Raw genomic sequence first — 27,360 nt, forward strand, 5'->3', positions numbered from 1 at the left:
TATTCTGAAGGTATTTACTTTGATTCCCTGCCAGGCGTACACATCTGGCAGGATGCGCACAAACCTGTGCGAACGTGTGTAGCCTGCCACAAAGCAGGCTTCAGGAACGTACCTACCGACGTACGTATACCCGGAATCAGAATATTCGTCCAGTAGTGCTACACACCAAAATAATGATCAAACTTTGGCATGCAATTAATTCTTGTTTGACCGTAATCAATTCTTGTTTGACCATTAATGTCAAAATTTCTCTATCATAGCAGCCTGTTTACAAGGCTGCGCTTTCGTATTGGTGCCAAAGAAAGGCTTTCCATTATTAAACATTTGCTGCTAGAAGTCTGAAACTTGTGAACACGCTCTTGCTTTCATCATTCTTGTCCCCTCTTACGATGGTCCCAGTGTTCCTTCGAGATAATATTGCGCAGAATGCGATTGACTTCGTCAGGCCTAACAAATAAACAATACAGACCGTAAAAGGTCAATGCGACGCTCTTTACACACGCGCACGCAAGTAAGCGCCCACCGTTACGAGCTAGCAGTGATAATTGCTCACTTCCTTACTTTTGCGGGTGAGCTCCATAAGAAAATTTTGGGAATAGCCTAGCTGGTTTATTAGGAAGAACTTTGAAAGAAGGTGCTGATTTTCGCGCTCAGCGTTAACTTGGGCTTGTTGCGGCATCAGGTCTTTAACCGCAACAAATCAGTAGGCGAGGGTAAGACTTTCTTGGAACTGCCGCCTGACTGAAAACGGAAACGCCGAAACTAGCGTATCTTTATTGCGGTTGAAAAATGATACATTTTTAAGCGCAACAACCCACTGCAGAGGATAAATTACTCTTACAAATCACAAAATAAAGTGATTGTCTAAAATATGTAGTTCCGCGTTCATCACAAACTTTGCAGTTAGGCTCACGTGAACATAACTAGCTACGAGCATCCTACGCAAGAACGCGGGATATATAAATTCTAAAACAAAACGTTCTTATTTTGTCACCGCTCAAAGTAGATTTTGTGAATTTAATTTCACGGCATGAATTTAATTTCAATCCGAACCCACGCAGATAAATAATGTAATATTCAAAATTACCCGAACTTCTGCGTTCTGGATTGCACACTAAAGAAGGGATTAATGCAATAAACTGAACAATGAAAAAGCGCCACGTTCAGTACCACCAAACACTGCCAGTTTTAAAGGATGAGGTAATATAAATTTCCATGCAAGAGCCCCATCGGGGCTATTAGAGGGGAACGATTTCCTTCAGTTTCAATTCATTAACTATATATGCGCCAGCTTTTTGCGGCTGCGCTGCATGTGTACTGCCTGTTATCCTTTGCGGTGACTGACAATGCTAAAAACTTCGCCACAGCCGCGTGACGCTGCTGCCCTTCATGACCGGTTAGCAGAGTGGCGACTTGGTAAGGTAAATAAGCAGTTAGGACGAACACCCAGCGGACAACTACGGAACGATTCCACGCACGCATCTTCATAGTACGCACACGAATCTCGGTGAGTGACCCGCAATGCGTGAATAAAGGCAAGACTTCAACAAGGAGGCACGGTAAGACGAACTGTTTCTATACCGGCGTCAGTTCATGCATTCCATGAGACAGTAACCTCAACAGTTAAATAGCGACTGCTTCCCAAGTTGTGAGAAAGTAGGCTACAGGCTGCCCCAGTACATTAACTACTATTACCGCATAAACATTGGCATCCGCTAAACATTGTCAACAAGTTTCGTGAAAAGCCGCGTATTGATATATCTACTAACCTTGTTGATCACCTTGGCCGTGACTCCCCTGCGGACACCTGGACAATCATTGCTGAGAACTGCTTGCATTCTCACCTGAAGCTCGTTCCCCGTCCTAAAAACACGAGCGACCCAATCTTCAGCCTGCTGTCCGGACCTCAAGTGCGCTGCGAGCGCCTCTGGACGACGTCTCGGGCCTGTAGACCACAACAAACCGTGCGATTAGAGTGCATGGGCAGGCAAGCTTTCATATCCATTAAGAAAAAATCAAAACAACTCATTAATAAATCCCAAGGGCTGTCAAAAACATCGATCAAATTTTTAAAGATTTTTTTGTGGCCTGGACGTTCTTCGCAACGAAAGCAAGAGGGCGTTATTCAGACGGCCACTGGGAATGGCGATACACATGCTGCACTCAATTTCCGGATTCCGGAAAGCGGCAAGCATTCGACGCTCTGTCATCAGACACCTTTAAAACTACAAATTTTCAGGCATAGCATGCGTGAGTATTACTGAATAAAGAACGCTTAACGCACCTGGAGCACAGTGCCTGGAGCTCAGTGCTCCAGGCACTACCTGGAGGACAGTCCTGCGACAAGCGTATGCGCTTTTCCGAAAATTTTCTGTTATACTTACATACTTGCGCATTCAGCAGGTTAATTACCTAATAGCTTCAGAATGAGCCCATTCCTGGGTTCTCTGCACAACACAGTACTGAGAACTATATTGACAAGTACGGGGTCTCAGTGAAAAGGGTCTATTATCTGCACTATTTTAAGCTGTGCTTCTTGGGGCCCTAAATACAAAAATTTACCAGGCTCGTGCAACAGACCACAATGTGTCCGGAGTCAGATGTGTAAAGACCGTGCACTTACCTGTCGAACCATGCTGAGCGGGAGAACGCGCCACTCACGCCCCCGTCGCCCTTTTCCTTTTATCTCTGTGCAGAGAGGCGGCTCGTGTGCATGTCACACTCGGCCTCTGACAATTCGTGGCCATCGACGACGAACTCCGGGCTGCCCTTGTGGGGCTCGAGCTCGGCATGCTTCAGCCCATCCGCATACCTGGGCCAACCATGAAATGAAAACGCGCAATACTATTGATATGTGCAGCGTTTTTTTTTTCGTACTATGATATCTAATTCCGTCTCCCCATGGCACTTACATCTCGCTTCGCGTAAAAATAACTTACATATTCATAACAGCCCTAAAAACCGCACACCTTCCATTCGCGCAATTGAAGTCTATAGTTAAGGCCTACATTGACGTTATCCTATGCTGTGGCCAGTTTTCACGCAAGATAAAAGCTACGGTTCTTTCTCCTCTGACGTCATATATAAACAATAACAAATGACCCTGACGCCACATGTGGTGCGTGGCCTTATGATTTGAGCACTTCTTCATGCTTGCTGCCGAGTGGGTTTCACGTGACGCCATGAACATGTACAATCCTAGACGATACCACGATGCCTGTAGGGTATGTGCCAATTTTATATTAGCCGAATATTCATTTCATACCTCTTAAAAGCACTTTCAGTGGCACTGTTCCAGAGTTTTTTGCCTGAGGTCCGAGATGAATTTCTTCAAAGAAAATTCTGCCGCTGATAACAATCGGTAGTACATTAAAAGGGAAATTTCTATCAGAATTAATCATAACGAAGTTCTCAATAGTTTCTACCAGTTGTCTTTAAGGTGCACGATTATCTTGGTAACCCAAATCTGAACCATATAAAAAAGTGCCTATAGTCAGTGCCTTTATTATTTGCGTCTAAGAAGCCTGAGTGTTTCTTTAACGATTGCGCCTCCATTTTCAGTTCCTGGGACGAACTTAACCAAATTACCAAGTACGTATTGTTGCAGTAAAATATTTATTTCCTGAAATTTTGCATGCAGCTCGCGGTTTTTACATTTAGTTGCACAATCAAACAGCCCAGAAATAGGTTTTTATTTTAATGCACATTTTTATACTTTTCCACCAAAGTTTTAGAAATAATCGTACTCATATTTCTCATTCATATTTTCAGAATGCTGCAAAAATTTTGCCTGTCTTTATTCTTATGAAGCACCAAAACATGACTAAACCGAAAGTGCGGTAGTGTAATCGACCAGGTGACGATTGCTAACAATTTCTAAAAACAACGTGCTTCTAGGAGAATGTCGCAAGTCAGCCAAAAAAATTAAAATTCCGCGGCCTGATGGAATTACTGGCGCGAACGGTTCATGTTCTTATCTACAACCTTGTACAAACGAAGAGAAGCCCCTCTCTCGCTCCATTTGGCCATATCTCATAGTCGGGGGCTGTTTGTTCCTGTAATCGTACCATCCCGGCCCCCTTTTAAATGTGGCAAATTTAAAAATTACGTAAACTAAGAACACGAGGCTGCGCATGCGCTCAAGCATGCACATATAAGAAAAAAAAATGTTCTGGAGAACATGCGGCATTTGGTTTCGATGTTTGCTCGACGCAAAGCGCATAGATGAGCACTTCGCGAGCCATACATTACTTTTCGCAAAGATTCCGGGACACAAAAGGCAAAAAGTTTACAGTGATGCAGAGTACTTGGGGTGATTTGTCGTGCACCACACCAGTAGAAAGGTGAACCTCTGTAAACGGAGTCGGCAATCCTCGCACCAGCGGTGCTCTGACGATAGCGATCTAAGAGACCACAGTCATGTTTGATGACGTTGCCAGAGTTAGGTCGTTAAGTTAGATTGTGTTAGGCAACAAGAAACGATGGGTCAGAGTATATCTCTTTTTTATTTTCGACATTTAAAATCTAATGAGCACAGCTTTCTAGCGGGACAAACGGTAAAGGCATTCGCCATATTATTTCCTTGAAAGCAAGCTTGAAAGACATTGTGAAGAAGCGACGCCGCAAGTCCTTCAGCACCTCCAAGGCGAGAGAGGTGAATGCTCGGACGAGAAGGGGCGTCCCATTCCACTTATCCCGAAAGAGATATACCATGGTACACGCAAACTCTGGTTCGCCGCGTCGCCGTAAGGTCTTTCATATCCTTTAATTAAGCCACAAGTTTTCTTACAATGACACCGAAAAAAGGATGCGCCGTCACTGACTAAGCCTGCGAGCGCTGCTCACAGTGTCTGGGACGAGAGGAATATTCGTAGCTTCGCTCAAAGAAGCTCACAAAACTCCCTTTTGCAATCAACCCGACCGCGTAAGGCGAGTGGGCTCTTCCAGAAGTGCAGAACAGCACGGTCTTAGCTGAGCTCTGGGCAACGCTATCAAAATGAGTCGCTAAGTGCTTGGTGAGCGCTGAGGGCGGTCACCAAACCTTTCCTCCTGCACAGATGCTTCGAGCGAAACCGACGGGAAGGGCATTAAATGATGTGTTTCAATCAATGTACAAATTACGACGTAACACAACGCGCATGCTCCTTTGCACTGGACATACCTGGCTAGCCTACGCATCTTGTGGTCGGCGTACAGTGCTTCTTCGTCATAGGCTCCCCAGTGCTTCTTTTTCGGACGAGAGTAAACGTATGAGACGTCGCTGTTGGGGTAGCCCTCGATGATGCTCAATGCATGGAGTGACTTTCGCAGGCTCTTGCATTTCTCGGGGGACATGTACAGGGAGGCTATGTTTCGGAAATAAAAAGAATTTTTAATCTCAGCTGCCGTCAAGAACATCACAAGAGGTCCGTTTACAACAATATAATGCATTTTTACAGACTGTCTGTCGTGTAGTGTTGCTCATTTTGTCGAGTAGGGACCGAATCCGTGAAACAGTTCACTTAGGAACCGGTTCGCTTTGCGGCTACGTCATTTTGATGCAGACATTGATGGGGTGAACCTTGTGGGAAGACGAGGGGAGGACCGTAGCCAGTCGGCTATCACACGAACTTTCCTTTTGCATTCGCAGCAGGGTGCGGCTCATTTTAAAACTTATGCGGCAAGCTTATGGCGATGCAGAAGTTTTGTTGTTGTTTTCGTGTGATTCGGTGGCAGTGCAGTTATGCAGAGGTTTCCGTCTGGGTTTGCACAACTTCCTCCGTCAGCATGAGCTCCCAGTTGAGCTCATGCAGCAGTATAGTTGAAGTCGGGATAGGAACATGCAATGCAGAAAAGAAAACTGTGCTCGTAAACCCACGCGGCACAAAGACACGCGTGGACTCAATATTGGTATGAATATAACCAGCTGACTAAGGAGGCTACCGATAAGTGCAAAGCTGTGGACTCTTCGGCTATCTCCGCAGCGAAAGAGCGAAGGTTCTTGAAAAAGAAAACCTATAACGCACGCCTTGACGAAGCGTTTGTGATGATTAAAAGGTCATCGACAGCGCTTTTTTATCGATTTTTCAGTCAGCAAGCACGCTTGGCGACACTCGGAGGGACACTGGGAGACTCTCACCAGCACCTTATCCATAATTTCCTGCACGTATCACAGGTACAAACTGGCCGTCAGCACGGCTAAGCCAAGAAGTGCCCAATGTCATCCTGGGAACGACCACTCGGACGCCTAGGTTTGCAAAAACCGAAGCGCGCACGTGAAATTTCTGTCTTGTCATCGTGGCCTAGTTGGTCCTGTAGTTCAGCAGATCGCCAGCGGGCTAAAAAAGCATAAAATGCCGCCTAAGCGCGTCATCAGGCATGTCGAAGGGCTCCTCATGTTTGTTCGGCCGCCAATAACGATCACTCAAAAGCGTGCACATCAAGGAGGCTAACGGAGGAACCAACATGTATACGTTGAAGCGAACGACAGCGTCTCGGTTTCACGGACGGCCGGCTCACTATTTTGCTTTCACATGATTGACAGCTTATGTGACGTGTACAAGAAACGCGCTCCCACCTCCGCGAGATGTCGTCACGCAGGCGGTGACGGCAAGCGCCCAATCGCGCGCGGCGGCCGGCGGGCAAGTGAACCCTTTGAAAAGCGAACCGTCTCGTGGATTCGGCCCCACAGCAGAGAACAGTTTTAGTTGGAGATTGCGTGGAGCCGTAATGAAGTCTATTGATCATGCCTAATATGCCTGTATGTACATCCGCAACGCGGTACGAACATTCTGAACGATCATTTTTGAAGTCTAGAATCCGACATAAATTACATATCTATAAACCTACATTGGAAAATAATCGCAATCCCAACGCTACTAGAAAAAAAAATATGTAGACATTTAACTGCTGACGAGGTAAAAGGCATTAAAAATTTCAACATTACCTAATCAACTTACATCAAATTTTAAAGCGACCCACTTACGCTATGGTGTGAAATGTGCACTGTCCACTCAGTAATGTTTTTGAACCAATTCATACGCTATCACGTCATGCGCAACGCTTCTTTCAACGAAGAGTTTTGTTGCTGGCGGCATACATGACTACGTCAAAGAAAAAAGCGGTTGAAATTGGAGGGAGGCAGAGAGTGTATGAGACCTTACTCAGCCACAAAAGTATTTACAGGTGGTGAAAAAAATCTTTTTGCTTTTATTTTCTTGCACACAACGCATATTTCAGGTCTTACCTGATTTGGCGTATACGGTGTTTTCAAGGCACTGCGTTGATCCTAGCGCACGCTCCGGCCCATCTAACTGCGTCAAGGGCAAAAACAGTGTGGCGAAAACGAGTTCACAGATTTACGCCAGGACCGTAATTGTCACAATGTGTTGTGGCACACCCACCGGAAAACAAACGGAAATATACTTTGGAGGTCATTTTTTTTTTAGCAATATAAGATGGGTGTGGGGAGTATATAAACGTTCTCCATTGGAACTTTTTACAGGGTAGCTGCCGCCGGAAGCTTTTTCATTAAGAACAAAAAAAATTTACTCGCATGGACAAAAATACCACACGGATTTCATAGACCCATTTCTGTTTCACGCTTTAAAGGTGTTCATCACCGTAAACCAATAAATTACTCTTTTAACTGCAAACCAACCTATCCACCTGAACACTTTCTTTATATCAGCAGCTTTTTGCATCACAAGCTCACCGACATATCACAGTTGCGGCGGAATATACAGTTTAAAGTGCAGCTGCGAATGCTCCTCAAAAATGAAACCGGTGTCCTAGTCATTTTTTTAAAGGGCAACATTTGGCGTTTTTTTTTTATGATGATGTCTTAAAATTTGCATTGAAACATAGCTGTAGCTTTATATTGCTGCCCAAGATATGCCAACGCTGCATTTCGTGGAAGGAGCTATATAGAAAAAAAAGTCTTTCTGCGCTTTTTCAACGTATACTGACGCGGCGCATAGTGCTTCTTTTTTTAACATCTTAGGTACAGTTTGAAGCCTTAAGCTCCAAAAAATGACGGCGGATTATCAATGCGTATAATAGAGTAGAGAACTGTCAGCAAGTTTTTTTCGAACCCACAGGGAAGTGTCTTTTGCTGCGACAATCGTATGAAAGAAAAGTAGGCATAAAGTGGGGGCAGCGGCCCCGTCTATTGATGTCGAATTTGATTCCTCTGATAAGGTTTCCAACCAAGAAATTAAACGCACAAACAATGGCCCATGGTTTGCCTGCTGGTTTTCAGCATGTGTAAGAAACAAAGGCATGATTTCCCATTACCTTAAGCACATCAGTTTCCACAGCCTCCAGGCTATTTAAAGGCGTTTTTTCCGCGATAAGACTGTCAGCAATATATTTAGCAGTAGAAAATAGTTTCTGAAAGCAACGCTGCACAGTCGAATTTGACAGAGCTTTCCTTTTCAACACCGCTCCTACAGACGTATGCGTAACGCTACTGGTGTTACCTGCCCTTTGTGCTGCTTCTCCTGTGGGCTGGATGGCCGGCGCGAGAAAGGCACGTCGTATGTGTGATGAGGGCCGAGTCGGTCGTCTTGTAGATCGTCAACAGCGCTGTTAAGGCTTCGCACCGAGGCCCAGCCTGACTGTAGGTCCCCGGATGCGTACACAGAAGAAAGGCCGCCGCCGCCGGTGGCATATGGAGAAGGGTAATATAGCTGTTCTGGATGGCCGTCTAGCCGGTGCTGTGACATGTGAGACTGCTGCTTCTCTTTAGACTTTTCCCAGACGCTCATTGGCACTGTGTCCACCGACTTCGTAGCTTCGATCGCTTCGTCCATGTTGCCTAGGTGAATGAAAGATGAGCACAGTACTGTTACCCCGCATCATTCACTTACAGGTGCCGTATGGTAAAGTGCCTTATCATAAGACTTTTCTAAGAGTAAGAACCGCCATGTGGGAAGTCTTATATAAAAGCATGACTTTAGGGCTAACCTGAGCATGCGCTCTCCTCTAAGGTCACCCGCCTCCTCGAGAAGACGTAGCATGCGGATGCCGTCAGAAGGAGCACGACAAGCAGGGTGCAGACCACGGGTATGATGACGTGGATGTGGCGGCGCTGTGATTCCACCGCTTGGGTCCACTGAGGTGGTGGCAGAGTACCTGCGCCGCCACGTAGTACTCACAACTACATGCACCAGACGCATCGGGGAATTACGATGAACATGTTTTGCCGGTATCGTTCGGCGCATGTTGCTGATGTGCATGGCACGCGAGTGTCGCGCAGATAAGATGACCTGAACTCCTATATGCCTAATGACATACTCCTTCAAAAGCATTGAAAGACTTTGAAGGACTGTGCTAAGAACAAGCAGGTGCTCGCGGAAAACTATTTTTATTTTTTTTTGTCAAGATGTGTGAAGTACTGAACCAGTAAGAGAAAAAGCCTGATAGAAGAATAGAAAAAAAAATAAAAGCGAAAATTTTATTAGTATCAAAATAATTTTGCCCGCGACAATGTGACCGCGGATTCGCAAACAGCCCAAGAAATTTTATTTTTCACTCATCCTGAATACCTAAATCCAAAGTCGTGCCACAAACAATTAGACACGTACGACCTGCGTCTTGTCCTGTGCTTTCCTCTCTTCGTCCTGCGTCGTTTTGAGCGGTTGCAATATGCACTCCATTCTCTTTTCAAAGCCTGGTTGGGGTCTCTCTTTTTTTTAAAACTAGGTTAGAAATAAGTCACATATGAATATTGGTTAAATACGAACGTCTATATAAAATACCACTTCAGATTGATTGTTTGGTTCATAGGTTTAACGTCCCAAAGCAACTGAGGCTATGAGGGACTTCATAGTGGAGGTCTCCGGATAGTTTCTACCACCAGAGGTTCATTAACGCTCAATGACACCGTACAGTACATGAGTTTTCAGCATTTCGCCTGCATAGAAATACGATCAACGCAGACAGAATCAAACCCGGGACTTTCGGGAGAGCAGCCAAGCACCATAATTACCGAGCCACTGCGGCAATTCATTATTGCTTTAATTAGGGTACTGCAGTTTTTCAGCGTAGGCTGCACAGCGATCACGATGAGCGAAACCAAAAGGCTTAGACGCCAGAACACGTACCTCCAGACAAAGTTAGTGTGGCGAAGACGTACTCAGCCTCTGTTGCCCCGGCATCGTTTTGCGCCGTGATCAACAGGTCGTACCACGTAGCCGGTGCCAGGTCAGGGACGACCAGCACAGGCGGCTTCTGGCGCTCCGGTACAAGATGAGTGGCCATTGTTGGTGACCACTCCTTGCGCGACTGCGGCTTGTGCAGAATGGCGAAGGAAGTGATAGGGCAGCCACCGCTCTTCCAGGCGCCCAGCTGAAGTGTCACCGAAGTCACGTTGCACACGAGAAGATCGCGTTCATCCGGAGCCAGGGGCGCTGTGTGTGGTGAAGTTTGTGCTTCACCTCGCGGTTAAAGACTATTTTTATCCTAGTTTTTTAACAGGCTTTTGAGAAACTTTGCTGTGTAATCCGTCTAATATGCCATGTCAGAAATGCATGAGTGCGGCTGCTTTATTGACACGCGTGCACATCGACCATAACAAAGACGACACTCAAACCACATTTGCATGTCCCATTTGTCACCTTAAGTTCTGCGCGTCATATCTTGTGATATGTTACCTCGTCGTGCGCACTCTGCCCAATTCCACGTGATGAGATAATAATTAAGCTCTACGTACTCTTTTTTAAAAGATGTCTACAACACGGTTTGCTTTCAGTCATGTAATGTTGTATTGAAGGTACCCGCAAAGCTCTAAAACCCTGTACGGTAAGAGTGATTGTCCTCATCTTCAAACACTATTAGGTCTACAGCGACAACAGTTTCTTCGCTACACGAATTAAAAAGAAGCACTGTGCTCTGAAAGCTCTTGACATAGGCTCTATTAGTGAATTAAGAATTTTGGCAGTCAAAGACGTTCACATCCTTCGCCAGTTTGTTTCAGCGGCCTTGTGATCTCAAATCTAGCTCTGAATTGAACTTTGGAACCAACCCCAATCAAAATTGCATATTTTAAATGGCTAGCCTGGTACTGTGAAGAAGCTACCGGAGCATGAATAACATGCACACACCAGATCCGTCAGTCTTAGCAATGACGATGTTGCTGCGTGGTCCTCTGCCAGCGCCGTTGAAAGCGGCCACGTAGAAGGCGTACTTGTGGCCGCAGCGCAGGCCGCGGAATGCGTAGGCCGACCGGTCGGCGCCCGTCTGCACTTCGGACCAGTCGTCCAAGTCTTCTGTGGATTCCGCTTTAGACACTAATGGTGACTCCGCTTTATGGAACAGCACAAATCCTGCATGTGTTGCCCGAAAAGATTGGCTCTGCTTGATTCTCAATCTCAAAAGTTTCACAGGATAGTGTTTCTGGAACTCAAGTTCGAAAATTCATCTCATGCCATGAGATAAAATTTCGAATAAAATTCCGGCATTGAACACTAGAACATTCAGTTCAGGCTGCGTGAGAAGCTGTTTACCACAGGATATTCCTTACCGAAAACATGATTATTTATTAACCTTTATTGCGTGAATAATGTTCAATGAGTACCCTTGTGCCAATCTTCCCTGTTTGTGACTCTATTTAGAAGCTTCGGACACTAGAAAGTAGATCTCACTTCGGGCTTCAGTGAAAGGAGTGAAAATTAAGTTTTACCAACGAAGCCGGTATCTGAGGTTACCTGCCGCGTTCATAGAAACTGTATTAAAACACCTCATCTATGGCAAGCCCACCGCAGGAACTGCGCAAAATAATGCGTAACAGACCCTCAGTCATCATCAGAAGTTGTGGTCAAGACAAACGTCTCAAGAGGAGATCATGAAAGGCGTTTCGAAATTGTTGTTACGGTTGAAGCGCTTAAGAAACATTGTAGTTTACCCCACTCCATTGGATAGAGTCCTCTAGCCCTAAAATTATGAGAACACAAACAAATTTTATGAATAAGTATTACTTGATAGGCCATCTCAAGCTATCTGTTTTTTTTCTTTGGAGTGAGATATTACTCTATTTATTGACAAAAAACTATTTTAAAGTGTTCCATTGCCCTAACCAAATTTTCAGAATACTTCTGTCTCTTGCTTTGAGCTGGTATATTCGACGCCCAGTATGAACGCGTAAAGAAGGTTTAAACATTGCTGACATCAGCCTCGCTCTCTGCTGTAATAATGCTCACTCACCATTAACAGGCTGCTCCTTATCCACGTCCCAGCTCAGGTGGACCGAAGATGAAGTCGAGGAGACCAACGTCAGCCGCGGTGCTGCCGGAGCATCTGGGCGCCCATCACCGTAACCGCGAGTTGAACAAGGACAGGCAGTGTAACTCTACGCATGCATCTGAAGACTCACGCAATGAGTTTACCTAACAGTGTTCTGAGAACCAGAGAGACAGAAGGGAGAATCTATAGCGCTCATGAAAACTTCCCAGCATATAATATTGGAAACAAGTATGACAGCTTTTAATCAGAATATTTCTAGTGGTTGTCAACAAGGAAAAAGGTTTTAAACAAATCGCGTTGAGAATGTAAAAGGCTGAGTGAAAAAAACAGGATTGTTCCGGCGGTCTCTGTGCTTTATTGCTGTTTACCTTCCTGTATCTGCTAGCTATAACAAGCATAAAGAAATATATTTGTGATGAGCGTTAGGAGCAGCAGCACAGAAATGATGGCTACGTGGAAGAACAGTGCTTGCTGAGCTTATGCCGTTCATGTAGGTCACAAAAATGTGACTTAATTTCTATTAAATTGAGTAAACTGTAGAAATCTCTATCCAACGCTTAACGTTTGAGCCAAATTCTTTTGGTACTATCGGAGTTTCTCCAGTTTCCAACACAGACCAAAGAAGTGTTTCTAAATCGCTAGGGAAACTGGGTGTTTAGCGCGTAACCGGAGGAGGTTTACTCGGCTCCTTCTCCAAAAAAAATTGTCCAAATCACCGTAGATTAAGGCAGGAAGATATGGTTCTTGCGAATGCAAAATAAGATTAAGCGGAGGAAGGGGGGGGGGGGGAGGCAGTCTCACTTCAATAGCCAATTGTTCAAGCCAATTGCGAAGTAGCAATTGTGCCAGTCAAACGTTGTCGTCTTATATGGGAAGACGGCACTAGGCGGGAACAGAGAGACCTCCTTAAATTATTTATGCGTTTAACTGCTAGTAGAACGAAGGGATGTTATCTGCAAGTTTACTGACTCACCAATCTCGAGAGTTTGCGCAAAGACCTCCTCCGACGCTGGTCCGGCTCCTTTCCCGTTGAATGCCTGCACCACGACGCCGTAACGCGTGTTTCGGCGCAGGTCGGTCAACTCGCACTGCTGCAGCAGCGATGACGCCGAGCTCTGGAGTGTCTTGTATGCGAACGGTTCCTTGGCGTTACGAACGCGGTAGCCCACGTAGTAGCCCTGAACCAGTCCGTTCGACTCTTCCTCCAGCGGCGGCTAGAGACAAGAAAGGCGAAAAGAAAATCTAAAGAACTGATCTTGCCCTAAGCATACTAATCACATTTGTAAAGCCACTAGGTGGAATAAAGATGAAACAAAGAGATGAAAGCTGGTACTACCGAGACGTTAGCTTTCCAATATTGCTAATTTCTTTAACGCATGGGTAATTTTGACCGCAGTCAAATCATATACGCACGCCTTAAAATACCAGCTCACCTTCCAGGCGACGTGGAGGATTCTAGAACCGGTTGCGGTCACTCTGATGTCTCGAGGTGCGCCGCTTGGAGCTGCGAAGAGTGGACGCAATCTCATTACTTTCAACAGTTGGCTCAGCGAAATGATCATTCTGTTTGCTATGACTAAAGATAAAAGAACAACCAAGAAGGAATACAATAGAGCAGTAGCAGTTCAGAATAGTTTTGGTGGATGGTAGAAATTAAAGCACTTGTTCTAACTAATCTAAACGTATGGGAGCCCGATTCAAAAACTTAAGCATAAACGACCGCACTTAAAGTGGCCTGCACCAACGCTCTCCAGCATGAATTCTATCTTCCTCATGAGATGTCCTGGTTTTTACATGAGTAAACGGGCCTATTTCTTTTAATATTTGCCTAAGCCGAACGCCGGAGTTAGCGTAAATAGTTCGCCTGGGAAAGCCTCCGTGCTCATCTCAATGGCTCTTATTTATTTAACTTCTCCGTACTACTGGCTATACCACCAAAAAACAACGCGTCATCTTATAGAGAAAAGGGAACTAAGTGTTCCTTACCTTCTTCGTCGGTAGTGACGACCAGAATGTCGCTGGGTTCACTGAGCCCGATGGCGTTCTCTGCCCGCAGCTTAAACTCATACGTGGTTTTGGGCCGCAGCCCACTGGCCACGTGTGAAAACTCGGTGGGCTCGATCGCTGTGACATGCGATTCGCGCTCCCAGGTGCCTGCAATGTATCATTGTTTTCATAACCCAACTTTTGAAGCAGCAAAAGAAAATAACTTGGGAGCCTTCTTAACCCCATTCATAAAGCGTAAAACATGGTAGTAATTAGGCTGTCTGTTATGACGTCTGCAATGAGTGTACAGTATTGTTCTTGTGATTTTCCCACCAGAAGTTCGGATGGAACCGGTGCCATTGACCTTATGTGGCTTTCATGAGTCACCTCCTTCTAGAATGCTTGAGCTCCTTCAACATAATTATCCTATGTGATTATACTAATCCGACCCACAAATCCACCTTTATCCACCCAGTAATTACCACTAATCCAACCTAATTCTTTTTCTCAGGTGCGCCTACTATCCAAATTTTGAGCATCCTGGCCGCAGTAATGAGAAACGTGGCCTTAATAGCATTGGCTGTGAAATTTGCAACGTCAGCCTTAATGACGAAACTAGATGCAATGCACTGTTTCCTCTTAAGAAAGGAAAGCGCTAGCGCAGGGTTGCACTGGAGCGTGCTGAAGCTGCATATATGAAACAAAAAGTGCGCCCATCATTGCCTTTCACAGCTCGAATATTGTTTTTTTCTTTCCTTTTCTATTTTCTATTTTCTTTTCTATTCTTGCAATTTCTTTCTTTTTTATTTATTTCCGTTTAAGTTTCTGGCCGGAAAATACCAGCCGCAAATGACAGTGTACAGTGTGCTTCAGGGCGCTAGCTACAATGAGCTTCGTTATTTTGTGAGTAAAACATCCACAATGTAGGATTAGAATGACAACGTGGCAACCCAGCTTCTAGGAGGAAGATTTTTTCATTTTCAAAATTACTCTCTTGAAAATGGGAGAACAAGATGGTCTAAGGAATCTGCGTCGTTGGTATGTTATGCATTACACAATGACTTTGTAATTTTGTTTTACGACACTATTGAATTGTTCCTTGCGAAAAGATGTTTGGCAGTTTTAGCTGGGAAGCTGCTGGATCTACAATCCCCAGGTGAAATTTAAGCTATCTTTTATGCCATACTATTAGAGGGGTGAGACAGCAAGCAAGCGAAAGTAAAAAATCTTAGCTAAATTTCGTGTATTCCGGCTGAAATAGCGCTCAGGAGTCACATAGAATCTCCTTTCCTTTCATCACTAGCCTATTTACGTCCTCTGAAGGGCCGATGCCTCCCGCATATCCCCCCCTCCCCCAAATACACCATGTCCTGGACAAACTGCAGCCGCCTTATCCCTAGCCGGCTTCTTAATCTAAAACTGCTTCCTAATGCAGTCGGAGGAACGAAATAATGTTTAGCGAGTTCCACTCTGTGCGATACGTTTTTCATTCAGTGAATCATTATGAGATTCCTGGTTAAGCCTTCTACAAGAAAGGCGAGGCTAAATAATTGTGTCCTTTCTCTATTTTCTTCCCCCCTGTGAACGTATAGAAAGCATACCTTCCTGCAGCTTGTGCTCCAGCAGGTACTTCAGCACGGGGCTGTTGCCAGAGTAGGCCGGGGACCAGGACAGCGTGACTGAACGGCTCGTTGTCTGGGTTGCTTCCATGCCTCGCGGCTTGTCCGGAGGCTCTGCGGCAAAGAGGCAAAGCACCCTAATGCCACAGTAAAAAATAACGCAACATTTCTTGTTCCAATAGCAGCATCGAGGAATCAATCTTTTCGAAAACGTTTCTCATTACACTATACCAATGACGTGGCAAAAACTAGCTCTTATTGCCACCGCCACCGGTAACTTATTGCTCCTAAAGCTCGCCTGGTGCAACGATCAACAGAAGTCACTCTCGAGGATTCGTTTGTTAGTTGTGTGTCAACGGTTGATACGTGAGTGCTCTCTGAGGCACCTGATTCTACGAAAGTTTAGCTGAATCGAAAATTGTTTACAAACTAGGTCTTCGAAAACGGCGCCCAACCAAATTGTGTGCGTTATAGAAACATAGCTATCCAACGAATATATGTCACAGTGGTTTGGGGCCCAGTCGACTCCTTTCTCACACAGAGGCATAGAGCTCGACATGCTTAAAGAATGCAATTATTGACTTTTCTTAGCCAGCGCTGCTTTCACATTCGTGCGGCTTCAAAGCGACTTCAACTGCCCTGCTGCCCGATTTCGCGGGATCGCATGACGGACTCTATCCTTCTGGCTTCGAAAAAAAAATGGCTGTGGTTTAGCTCTGATTAAACCTGGTAGAGTAGCGAGAGCCTAGCTTCTTTTAGAGACGCAGAACTCGGTTCATCGTCATCTGTCGTCGTGGATGCACTGTCGTCGGCTAAGCGGGCCTGTCTAGCCGCGTCTTAAGTCGCTTATCAAGACGCTTAGCGGGCTATCCCTCGGTCTCCTCAACTCGCCGCCTCATCTTGCCTTCGTTCCTACGACGAGCCCTAGCTTCCTCTGAGCTGTCCGTTTCTACCACAGGCTCCGTATCATTGGGATATATATACCCACCGCCTCTCTGACGACCCTCCGCGCATGCGCACAACTGACGAGGCGGGCGGCTAGAATTTCGATGGCGGCTATATTCTAGAGGCCAGTGTACTGTGCGATGTGAGTGTACGCTAAAGAACCCCAGGTGGTCGAATTTTCCGGAACCCTTCTCAACGCATAATTTTTGGGGTCCTTTGGTATTTGTGGAGGTGAGCTAACTTCCAAATTACTAAAAGTACTAAAATTTTCGAATTTCGCGGTGCCCTAGCCCAGTGGCGGTGCCATAGAGTTGATGAAGTCAAGATCCTCTCAAACACATTCATATATTGCGGCAGTCCTCATACCACTACTGGCACAGTGTTACAGAGGTTAACGGATGCGCCACTGTCACGGCACTTGACTGCTTGAAACACATCCTCCAATGGGGCTCGCAAGACCCAGGTTCTTTCTGAGCAACCTCTTGCAACCAATCATCAATGTAGCTACCACCTGCCATGGTTGGCAGTTTGCTGACAATCCGATGGGCAAGTGGGCCACTTGCCATGGCACAAGGTCACGAGACTTAGGTTGCAGGTGAACCATCTCCTTTTCTCGACACGCTTATTTCTACGACGCCTGCGTTGCCGCTGAACGGGACCCTTAACACAATCACGTGAAAAGTGGCCTGCAGGAGGCTGCTGTGGTAAGATGGAGAAGCTGTTGCCCAGAATCCTTTCAATGTGCCGCCTGTAGTCAGACTGGGCTGAGCGGGCGAGTAATAAACGAAGACTCGGTACGGCGAAGGCAGCCAACGTAACAGAGCTAACACTTTTTCCAGATGTGCCTGAGAGTTGAACGTTCCAGACCGATGGTACGCACGGAAAAAGCGAGCGTTTGCGGTTGACCGCTTCAGTCGCAAGAAGCTGCGTGTTCCTGCGGTATAGTCTTACCCATTATCCTTGAAGAAGAGCGCAAATTTCGCTAATCACTGACAAACCTTCTTTCCCATTTGTCCACAGCTTAGAGGGGAAAGGAGTTAAATAGTTTAAATCCACCTTACCATTCCTCCTGCGTGAGTTAAATTTAAGAGCGTGGCAAATATCCCCGCGAGTGTAAAAGAGTGTCCGAGACGGCACCATTTGATGTGCTACTTGCACGAAAAAACTTTCTTGCGTTTTTTTAAGCTTTATAATATGAATATCACGGAATCATTCAATGAATCTCCTGCCATGTAGTCAAATGAACAGTTACACAGCCCCAAAAAATGTGCAGTTCCAAGGTTCGCCTCCGCTGACGTGACCGCTGCCTCATCATCAGAACAGGTGGCCCTCCTCCAATCCTAATGGTTACTTCTGCATCCTGGACTGTCCTATACTGCCTAACTTAACCTCGGGTGTTTTGTTCGTGCTGTAGCTAAGGAGGGAGTTAACGGAAACACGGAGCACAGCACCCACCCTGGACGACGACTTGGAAGTTGGTGTCGTCCCTTCCGTAGGCGTTCTCCGCGTAGCAGCTGAAGAGGGAGGAGTCGCGGCGGTCGACGCTCGGGATGCGCACCACGTACTCCAAAACTTCTTTTCCGGGCTTCTCTTCCACTATATACCTGTGGTCAGTCATCCGAATGCAGGAAGTAATGCGAGAAATGCGACTTCTGTGAAAGCCATACTGGTCTTAGAACCGGGTTTATTTAACACCTGAAGGCAGATAAAGAAATGTGTATTTTTTGAAGATAATCCCTGAATAATATATTTTAAAATTTTCTCAATATATACCTCAATCGGTCGTTGAGCACAACTCTGTCCAAAATTCCTCTGCGTAAAAATCGATTCACTGACTCTTCTGGGCTATGCTGAAGTTTGTCTATAAGCACAACACGCGTTTATCGACCAGAAATACGGGACATTCACTCAAGTCGATTCAGACTCGTCAGGTCGTTAACGAAAAGGATGGGGTGCTACTGTTTTCAAGTCAACGGCGGCGCAGCGGAGGTTCTGGGATCCGCTCCGAAAAATTGCCGTCGATGCACGCATTTTACTTGCGAAATCGACTTATTGAAGTGAAACCCGCATTTGGTTTTACGTTTTTTTTAAATTGTCCTCCGCGGTGGCTCAGTGGTTGTGCCGCTCGGCTGCTGACCCGATATGACGCGGGCTCAATCCCGGCCGCGGCGTTCGAATTTCGGTGCAGGCGAAATTCCTGAGGGCCGTGTACTGTGCGATGTCAGTGAACGTTAAAGAACCCCAGGCGATCGAAATTTCCGCAGCCCTTCACTACGGCGTCCCTCATAGCCTGGGTCCTTTTGGGACGTTAAATACCAATAAACCGCTTACCCACAAAATCTCCGTTTTCGGTGAGAGTGGTCAATTTACAATTAAAAAACGCTGTAGCTTCTCGGTACGCATCCGCTCCTAATTGTCCACAGCGTTCCTTTATTATAGTCACGAAGTAGCTACTCGAGCGAGCCTTGCGTTCAGCGGATACTGTTCTTCTTTCTTTATCGACCATTTATGACTGTAATAGGGTATTGGGGGCCTGCAGAAGAATAGGAATGGCAGGTGGCTTGTTAAGGCAGGAATATGTGCAAACAGAGCAAACAGTATTACAAAAAGAAACTACTGATGGTTTATGGGGTTTAACGTCCCAAAGCAACGCCTGCTATTAGAGACGCCGTAGAGAAGGGCTCCGGAAATTTCGACCGCCTGGGGTTCCATAACGTCCACTCACATTGCATAGTACAGGGACCTCCAGAGTTTCGACTGCACTTCAATTCGACCGCAGCGGCCGGGATCGAACCCGCGTCTTTCAGGTCTCAGGTCACCCGCCGTGCGCCATAACCCCCGAGTCACCGCGGCTGTGATGAAAAGAGTACCTAAGAGGAATAGGAAGATAGTACGTATTTTCGTCAAAGGGAGAATGTGACTACTCACTGTATGTGGGAGAACAATTGACAACTATTTCCCAGCTACAAGAAAAACTGCTTGCCACATGTGGTGTACAAACCTATCCCAACCATAGACCGCGTGCAGCTCTCTATACCAACAGCTCAGCTAGGACAACGCCTGTCTCCTCTCCTACTTTCTTTCGTACTCAAGGTGCCCACTGAAGCCCCACTGAATCATAGCGGCAGGTGTGGCACGTCCCTGAATATTCCCTCCATGTTCTTGCCTGCTCATTAAACACTGAAGACGTCGGTTCTGACAATCCTATTTGCATTCATAGCATCATAGCGTTTTCTCTCGCTTGCATCTTGGCACATTATACCACGTTCTACATTGCTCTTCTTGCTTGGAAAGGTGAACCTGCCTCCCTCTTTTAAGCAAGAAAAGTTTTACGTGGCGGATTCGTTGACCTCATAAGAATTTTTTTTTAAAGGAACGCTATGTAGCAAGTTCAAAACTTCCTCAAAATAATTTAAATGCGCACCTGGGCTCCAGAGCAGGACTGAAGCCGTGCCTGTCTCGCGTCCAGGACATCGTAATGGGCGGCTCTCCGACAGCGCTGCAGGTCAGCGTCACGCTTTCCCCGCGACGAACTGTCAGCGCTTGGAACTTTCGCTCGAAATGCGCTGCCACTGAGGAAAAGATCAGGCGAAATAAAAAAAAACACAAGTTGTTTAAAAAAAATACCGACACTTGTTAAACGAATCGCCATGTATTCCACGTTTTCGAAGTATCGAATATTGCGCGCAGTTCCAGAGAAATGCTGTGGCTTACTTCCACTTATTAAAATAAATTAGTGTCTGGTTTTTTTCATAGTTGCAAAAACGAGACCTCATTTTCTTCAGAGGTTTTAACAACTCGAGAGATAAAAACGCAAGTGAAACCGTAATCAGCAATCTTAAACTCGCTTGAATTTGGCATAAAATAACTTTTTTTTTTTTTTTTATCTGGGAAAATCATTCAGCTCTGTAATCGTGAACGTGTTTCCATACTACGTGATAGCAGGGAATATTGGAGGGAAATTCGCTACTCACCTCGTGATCTCAGCTCTAACACTAATGCTGAGCACTAAGGGACATGCTACAGGACAAATGCAAATATCTTTTATCACACCCAAAAATAATGGCTTCGGCTTAAGTGCTAACTAGGCACCGACTTAAACGAGAACTTTGATGCGATTCCGGGACAATGTTTAGTTGAGACTGGTATATTGGCAGCTTTTATAGTTTCTAGCACGCAACAAACATTCGAATATTCTTTTAACGAATGAGAGTTGAGCAAAATTTGTGTCATGCTTCCTTCGACTGAGCTGCAAAGCGCTTCTCTTCGGCAGTTTTGTATAAAGCGCTCCATCATCATGCTACAAAAAAAGGAAACAGACGTTCCTGGAGTTCTTACTCAGCGGAGGAACCTTCGCGGATTAATAAATGTGGCGACTCCATAAACGCCTACCGTGTACGTCCAGCTTGACAACCGTAGATATCCCGGGCCCGACGCCGTTCAGCGCCTGGCACATGTAGTGACCGGCGTCTGAGCGGTCCGCCTCCCGGATGCTGAGCGACCCGTTCTCCAGTATTTGTACGTTGGCGTTGCTGATGATCACCGTGAAGTCCCTGCCACCCTGTGTACCTGGAACGCAGGGTTAAGAACAAGAAGAAAAAAAAGGCGATCGATCCGTTTATGCGCTATCGATTAGAACTAGGCACGCGGAGAGGTTTCGTTGCAAACACTGAAGAATGACTTCTTGCTGAAAAAAAGAACACGTGCGAATCAATTGAAATGCACTCATGAAGAGAGATACAGCATGCTTAAAGGTACAAAAAATTTTACAACTTTACTTACGCTGAAATCAGTACATGTTTAATCAAGTAAAGTGATGTAAATTTTTTATTCGTTTTTGAGGCGGACATTTTTTTTATAAGAGAAAGTAGTTTGAGGGGAGATAAGAAAGAGTGCACAATGCTTTATTGAGCAAATAAATAAATTCTCTATGCTTCGTTAACACTCACGATGTTCTCTCTTCCACCGGATGACGGGCAGTGGGAACCCATCCGCCTGGCAGTCAAAAGTCACCGCCTGACCCATGATTGCGGCCTTGTCAACTGGCTCTTGTCGCCATCTGGGAGGAACTGCACGATACAACACACTATATTAAGTAGAGAGAGAAAATGATACTAGTTCGACTGAATAAGCCATTTTTAGAATTCTGTTTTCATGCCACGACTCCAGAGGAACGGAGAAATAAAGTTTGTCTAAGTAAAGTCGTAAATATTAGGTGACATTGGGAATGCTGTGCAGACTTCGAACCAGGGAAGTAAGCATTACGGAATAAATCAAGGCCGCAAGTTAAATTTATTGAGTAAGCTGTGCTGATTTAATGTAGCAAAAGAGTGTACCAATCCATTTCGAGCAGAAACTTCAAATGTTGCTCAATGACACCTAGCTCCAAAATGCGCAAATATAAGCCAGCATGTTAAAAAAGAAATAAATCGCGTAAGCTTTTCTTATCCGTTTCAGCCACGTTACATGGAGACATCTGGTCTCGTTGACTAACTCAGGCTTGGGAAATGCCATCTATGATGCACTTCCTAGTCACTAATTAAGAACTAACTAATTAAGAACTAGCTTAAGAACTAACTAATTAAGAACTAACGTTCATAATCCTAATAACTACAGGCCTATTTCCTTAACATCTTATCCATACAAACTCCTTGAACATATCTATTCACACCTTGTTGACTATCTGGAAGTTAATTCGTTTTTTACAGATTCACAGCATGGTTTTCGTAAGCATCATTCATGTGAAACTCAATTAATTGCATTCACTAATGACTTGATTTTCGCTCTGGACCACTCTTCTCTCATTGATTGTATATATATCGACTTTGCAAAGGCTTTTCACACCGTGTAACATTAACTGTTACTTTATAAGTTAAGTAAATTAAATATTGATAATGGTATTTTAAAGTGGATTGAATGTTCTTTAAGTAATCGAAGTCAGTATGTAAATGCTAACGATCATGACTCCCCCATTTCCCCCGTAACCTCTGGCGTTCCGCAAGGATCAGTTCTTGGACCGCTTCTTTTTCTTATCTATATTAATGATCTTCCTTCCTCAGTTACTTCCAAAATAAGACTTTTCGCTGATGACTGTTTTATACAGAGAAGTTACTAACCAAGATGATGCATGCTCTCTTCAAAATGATCTGAACATAAATGGAACTTGGTGTAATACCTGGCTTATGAAACTAAACGTTAACAAATGTAAATTAATGAGAATTACGCGCACGACTAATCACAACATTCCGTGCTCATGCTCTCTCGACGACACCCCACTGACCCAAGTTAACAAGTATAAGTACCTTGGAGTTCAAATAACAGATGATCTGTCCTGGAGGGCTCACATTGAATATATTACTAACGAGGCCAACCGCATGCTCAGCTTCATCCGTCGTAACTTTTCTCTTGCCCCTATCCCTGTGAAACTACTGCTCTACAAAACACTCGTCCGTTCAAAAATTGAGTACGCTGTGCGGGACCCATACACTAACTCTTTCATTGGGTTGCTTGAATCTATCCAAAATCGCTCTGCAAGGTTCATATTGTCAAATTGCTCCCGCCATGCCAGTGTTTCAGAAATGAAAAGAACGCTTAATCTTCCGGATCTTGCCATACGGCGCTGCATTTCGCGCCTCTGCACATTTCATAAAATATATTACGGCAACGAAACCTTAAAGCAGTCCTTGTGTTTACGCCTCCGGTGCACATATCGTCCCGCAGAGATCATCACCTAAAGGTGCACAGTCCACAGTGCAGGACTGTCCAATATCTTAATTCCTTCGTCCCCAGAACAGCCTCGGACTGAAATCACCTGCCCTCCACCGTCGTCGTCATCAAGGATTCTCACAAATTCAAGGATACTGTTCATCATCATCATCATCATCGGCCTGATTTCACCCACTGCAGGGTAAAGGCCTCTCCCATGTCTCTCCAATTAACCCTGTCCTTTGTCAGTTGCCGCCACTGTATCCCCGCAAACTTCTTAATCTCATCCGTCCACCTAACTTTCTGCCGTCCCCTGCTACGTTTGCTTTCTCTTGGAATCCACTCCGCTACCCTTAAGGACCAGCGGTTATCTTGCCTTCGCATTACATGCCTTGCCCAAGCCCATTTCTTCCTCTTGATTTCAACTAAGATGTCATTAATCTGCGTTTGTTCCCTCACCCACTCCGCTCCCTTCCGTTCTCTTAACGTTACACCTATCATTTTCCATAGCTCGCTGCGTTGTTCTTAACTTAAGCTGAACTCTCTTTGTTAGCCTCCACGTTTCTGCCCCATAGGTGAGTACCGGTAGGATACAGCTGTTGTATACTTTTCCCTTCAGGGATATTGGTAAGCTACCATTCATGATCTCAGAGAACCTGCCATATGCGCTCCACCCCATTCTTATTCTTCTAGTTATTTCCCTCTCATGATCCGGATCTGCGGTCACTACCTGCCCTAAGTAGACATATTCTCTTACTACTTCCAGCACCTCGCTACCAATTGCGAACTGCTGTTCCCTTGCTAGGATGTTAAACATTACTTTGGTTTTCTGCATGTTAATTCTTAGCCCCACCGTTCTGCTCTGCCTGTCTAACTGATTGATCATGCTTTGCAGTTCTTGTCCTAAGTGGCTTAGCAAGGCAATGTCACCAGCGAATCGCAAATCACTCAGGTATTCTCTTTTAACTCTTATCCCCTACTGTTCCCATTCCAGTTCCCGGAATACCTCCTGTAAGCAGGCAATTTTATTGCTGACTTTATATAGGAGAACTATAGTAGCTGTGCAATCGTTATAAATATCTTCCAATATTTTCACATAACACTCTTCTACACCCTGATTCCGCAATGCCTGCATGACAGCTGAGGTTTCCACTGAGCAAATGCTTTCTCGTAATCAATGAAGGCTATATATAGGCGTTGGTTATATTCTGCGCATTTCTCTATCACCTGATTGATAGTGTGAATGTGGTCTATTGTCGAGTATCTTTTACGAAAGCGTCCCTGATCATTTGGTTGACTACACTCCAAAGTTGTCCTGACTCTATTAGCGATTACCTTAGTAAATACCTTGTAGGCAACGGAGAATAAGCTGATTGGTCTGTAGTTCTTCAAGCCCTTCCCGTCTCCTTTCTTATGAATTAAGATAATGTTAGCGTTCTTCCAAGCTTCTGGTACTCTCGAGGTCACAAGGCATTGCGTATACAGGTTGACTAGTTTTTGTAGCACAATCTCTCCCCCGTCCTTCAACAAATCTGCTGTTACCTGATCCTCATCAGCTGCTTTCTCTCTTTGCATTGCTCCTAATGCTTTCTTTACTTCCTCCTTCGTTACTGGCGGGATACTGTTAATGCTTATGAATTGTAACTGTTTGTTCGTTTTTTTGTATTTATTATTTTGCGTACTCCTCTCTGTAACGCCTGACCGGCCTTGAGAGTAATAAAATGAAAATGAAATGAAATGCGAACGTGTCACTCTGGGTCGCATGAGTAATGACCTGCCCTATTTCTCGGTTTCATTTACCGAACACAGGAGTGAATAAGCCTTCATATTGGTAACGTAGTCAGATAAAATCATCGAGAAATTACTTCTCTATCAACAATTTTTGGAATCCGTTAGCTGAAGCATGTCTTTCGGTCAGCAAAGAGGCTATATTGCCTTTACTTTCTACATTAATTTGCACTTATATGCAAATTCAGCGTATCAAAGCACCTTGGAGGAGGGATTTATGTGCGCTCTGAACTTCGATCTGTGCGTCTGCAATAGCAAAGGAGCAATGAAAATTAGGCGGGACACTTAAGACTATTTACGTGTTGTGAATGCGAAAGCATGCACGCGAGGTGTTCGGATGCATTGATGGCATAGTTCAATAAAGAAAAATCTTTCAATGAAGTAGCCAGCGAAGCTGATCTGTACGCATGGACCTGGGTTCGAAATCCTCTACACCCGCCGCGGTGGCCTAGTGGTTATGGTGCTCGGCTGCTGACCCGAAAGACGCGGGTTCGATCCCGGCCGCGGTGGTCGAATTTCTATGCAGGCGAAATTCAAGAGGCCCGTGTACTGTGCGATGTCAGTGCACGCTAAAGAACCCCAGGTGGTCGAAATTTCCGGAGCCCTACACTACGGCGTCACTCATAGCCTGTGTCGCTTCGGGACGTTAAACCCACATAAACCAAACCAAACCAAACCAAAACCTCTACTGAAGAAATCTTTTAAGTAACTTTATTTTGCTTTCTTTCCTGATTGCTTCGGCACTGCCGATGACGTCATGAGGTCACGTGTCTGATGAGCCACATAATACTTTCGCATAAAAAATACGCGGTGGAAGCACAACAGCCGCAATTACCAGAATAAACCAGAATAGCATTGAGGAGTACCGCCATCTTCGCTGTTTCTGCTTGGGGGCTGTTAGAAAATTAGAAGCTTCTGGTGCTTATCACTATTTCACCTTCTTTGAACTGGATGAAACACAATCCACTATGTCGTTCGTTTCTTCAGTTATTAACCTATGAGCACTCCTTTAGCCTTTTATTTGATCCAGCAACATCATCCAAACTGATATCTCATTATTTTTCCAATCATTGATTACTGTCAATCCTGATTAAGCAGATCTTATCCCCGAGCTGTGTATTTGTTCCTTGAGTGAGGTCCCATCCAGTGGTCTGAGATCTCTACTCAATCCCTGCGTGAACCCCTTAAGTGGAGAGTGCGAGAAAGGTGACGTGACTGTGATTAGCGTCATGTCATATGCATTGGCTGGGAATTCAGCCATGTGTTTTTGATTAAGAAGCCGCACAACTAGACAAGAATGCCGCATTTAGTTTTATTTATTGTATGATTCCAACCGAGTCCAAATATGCTTGGTAGATTTAATAAATAATTTGTTTTTGTTACCGTACCATCTACTGTGACGCGACAGTAATCATGTGCTTCGAACAGGTTGCCTTCACGGCTGCTCTATTTTGATGCGCATAGATTGACACCACTATATTTATCCACTCCCTCTTCCCAACCACAATGAACGCTTTCGATTTCATAGATTGGTGACATTTAGTCAAAAGATAATAGGGGAACATGCATATTGTTTCCTCTGTCCTTGTTGCTATAATTAAAACGAAAACACATTCCGTAAGGATTTTATATTATATTCAAAATACTTCATCTACTTTGCTGTGAGCAATTCACAGATGTTGATGAGGTGCTTTTGCGAAACTACTAATGATTATTAATTGGAGTGGATTTCCGTACAATGTTCTTTCTATGTCTTCTGTCAGAATTTGAGGCCTGAGAATTCTGTGAAATATATGTGGAAACAATCAGTTGTCGGAGGGAGAAAACAGACTTGTGGTAACAATGGGCTTTCGCTACTGCATGACTCTGCAGTATCAAACGCTTTCTCATTTTTTTTTGCTCAAACTGTGGGTATTATTTTTATAAAAACAACCTATTTCCATACGTCGAAACTAACCAGATTATCTCTTTTCGTATTATTTTAAGCTCAGATCTTGTCAAGAATGCTTGAATTAAACCGAAAGCCCTTAATTGGCTATAATGGTGCACGTACGTTACAGCAGGGCGTGGAAAAGCTAGTCTGAAGTAATGCTAC

General features: G+C 44.9%; 1 protein-coding gene across 1 annotated transcript in view; it reads right to left on the bottom strand.

The window, feature by feature from the left end:
- LOC149370777 (cell adhesion molecule Dscam1-like) overlaps nucleotides 1–27,360 on the bottom strand; it is a 202,083-nt gene that overhangs the window by 692 nt on the left and 174,031 nt on the right. The window contains exons 12-28 of the mRNA XM_089578576.1: nucleotides 21,722–21,841; nucleotides 21,165–21,341; nucleotides 20,197–20,344; nucleotides 18,228–18,376; nucleotides 15,810–15,941; nucleotides 14,209–14,376; nucleotides 13,656–13,726; nucleotides 13,196–13,436; nucleotides 12,184–12,276; nucleotides 11,085–11,306; nucleotides 10,086–10,391; nucleotides 8,947–9,114; nucleotides 8,460–8,797; nucleotides 7,226–7,292; nucleotides 5,162–5,345; nucleotides 2,624–2,812; nucleotides 1,770–1,945 (exon numbers count right to left, since the gene is read on the bottom strand). Of these exons, the coding sequence (XP_089434702.1) occupies nucleotides 2,683–2,812; nucleotides 5,162–5,345; nucleotides 7,226–7,292; nucleotides 8,460–8,797; nucleotides 8,947–9,114; nucleotides 10,086–10,391; nucleotides 11,085–11,306; nucleotides 12,184–12,276; nucleotides 13,196–13,436; nucleotides 13,656–13,726; nucleotides 14,209–14,376; nucleotides 15,810–15,941; nucleotides 18,228–18,376; nucleotides 20,197–20,344; nucleotides 21,165–21,341; nucleotides 21,722–21,841 (2,714 nt within the window). The 3' untranslated portion in view covers nucleotides 1,770–1,945; nucleotides 2,624–2,682. The remainder of the gene's footprint in view (nucleotides 1–1,769; nucleotides 1,946–2,623; nucleotides 2,813–5,161; nucleotides 5,346–7,225; nucleotides 7,293–8,459; nucleotides 8,798–8,946; nucleotides 9,115–10,085; nucleotides 10,392–11,084; nucleotides 11,307–12,183; nucleotides 12,277–13,195; nucleotides 13,437–13,655; nucleotides 13,727–14,208; nucleotides 14,377–15,809; nucleotides 15,942–18,227; nucleotides 18,377–20,196; nucleotides 20,345–21,164; nucleotides 21,342–21,721; nucleotides 21,842–27,360) is intronic.

This window comes from Amblyomma mixtum, chromosome 1 (genome assembly GCF_055824585.1).
Source record: "Amblyomma mixtum isolate Tamu chromosome 1, ASM5582458v1, whole genome shotgun sequence".
In the NCBI taxonomy this organism is placed as follows: Eukaryota; Metazoa; Arthropoda; class Arachnida; order Ixodida; family Ixodidae; genus Amblyomma; species Amblyomma mixtum.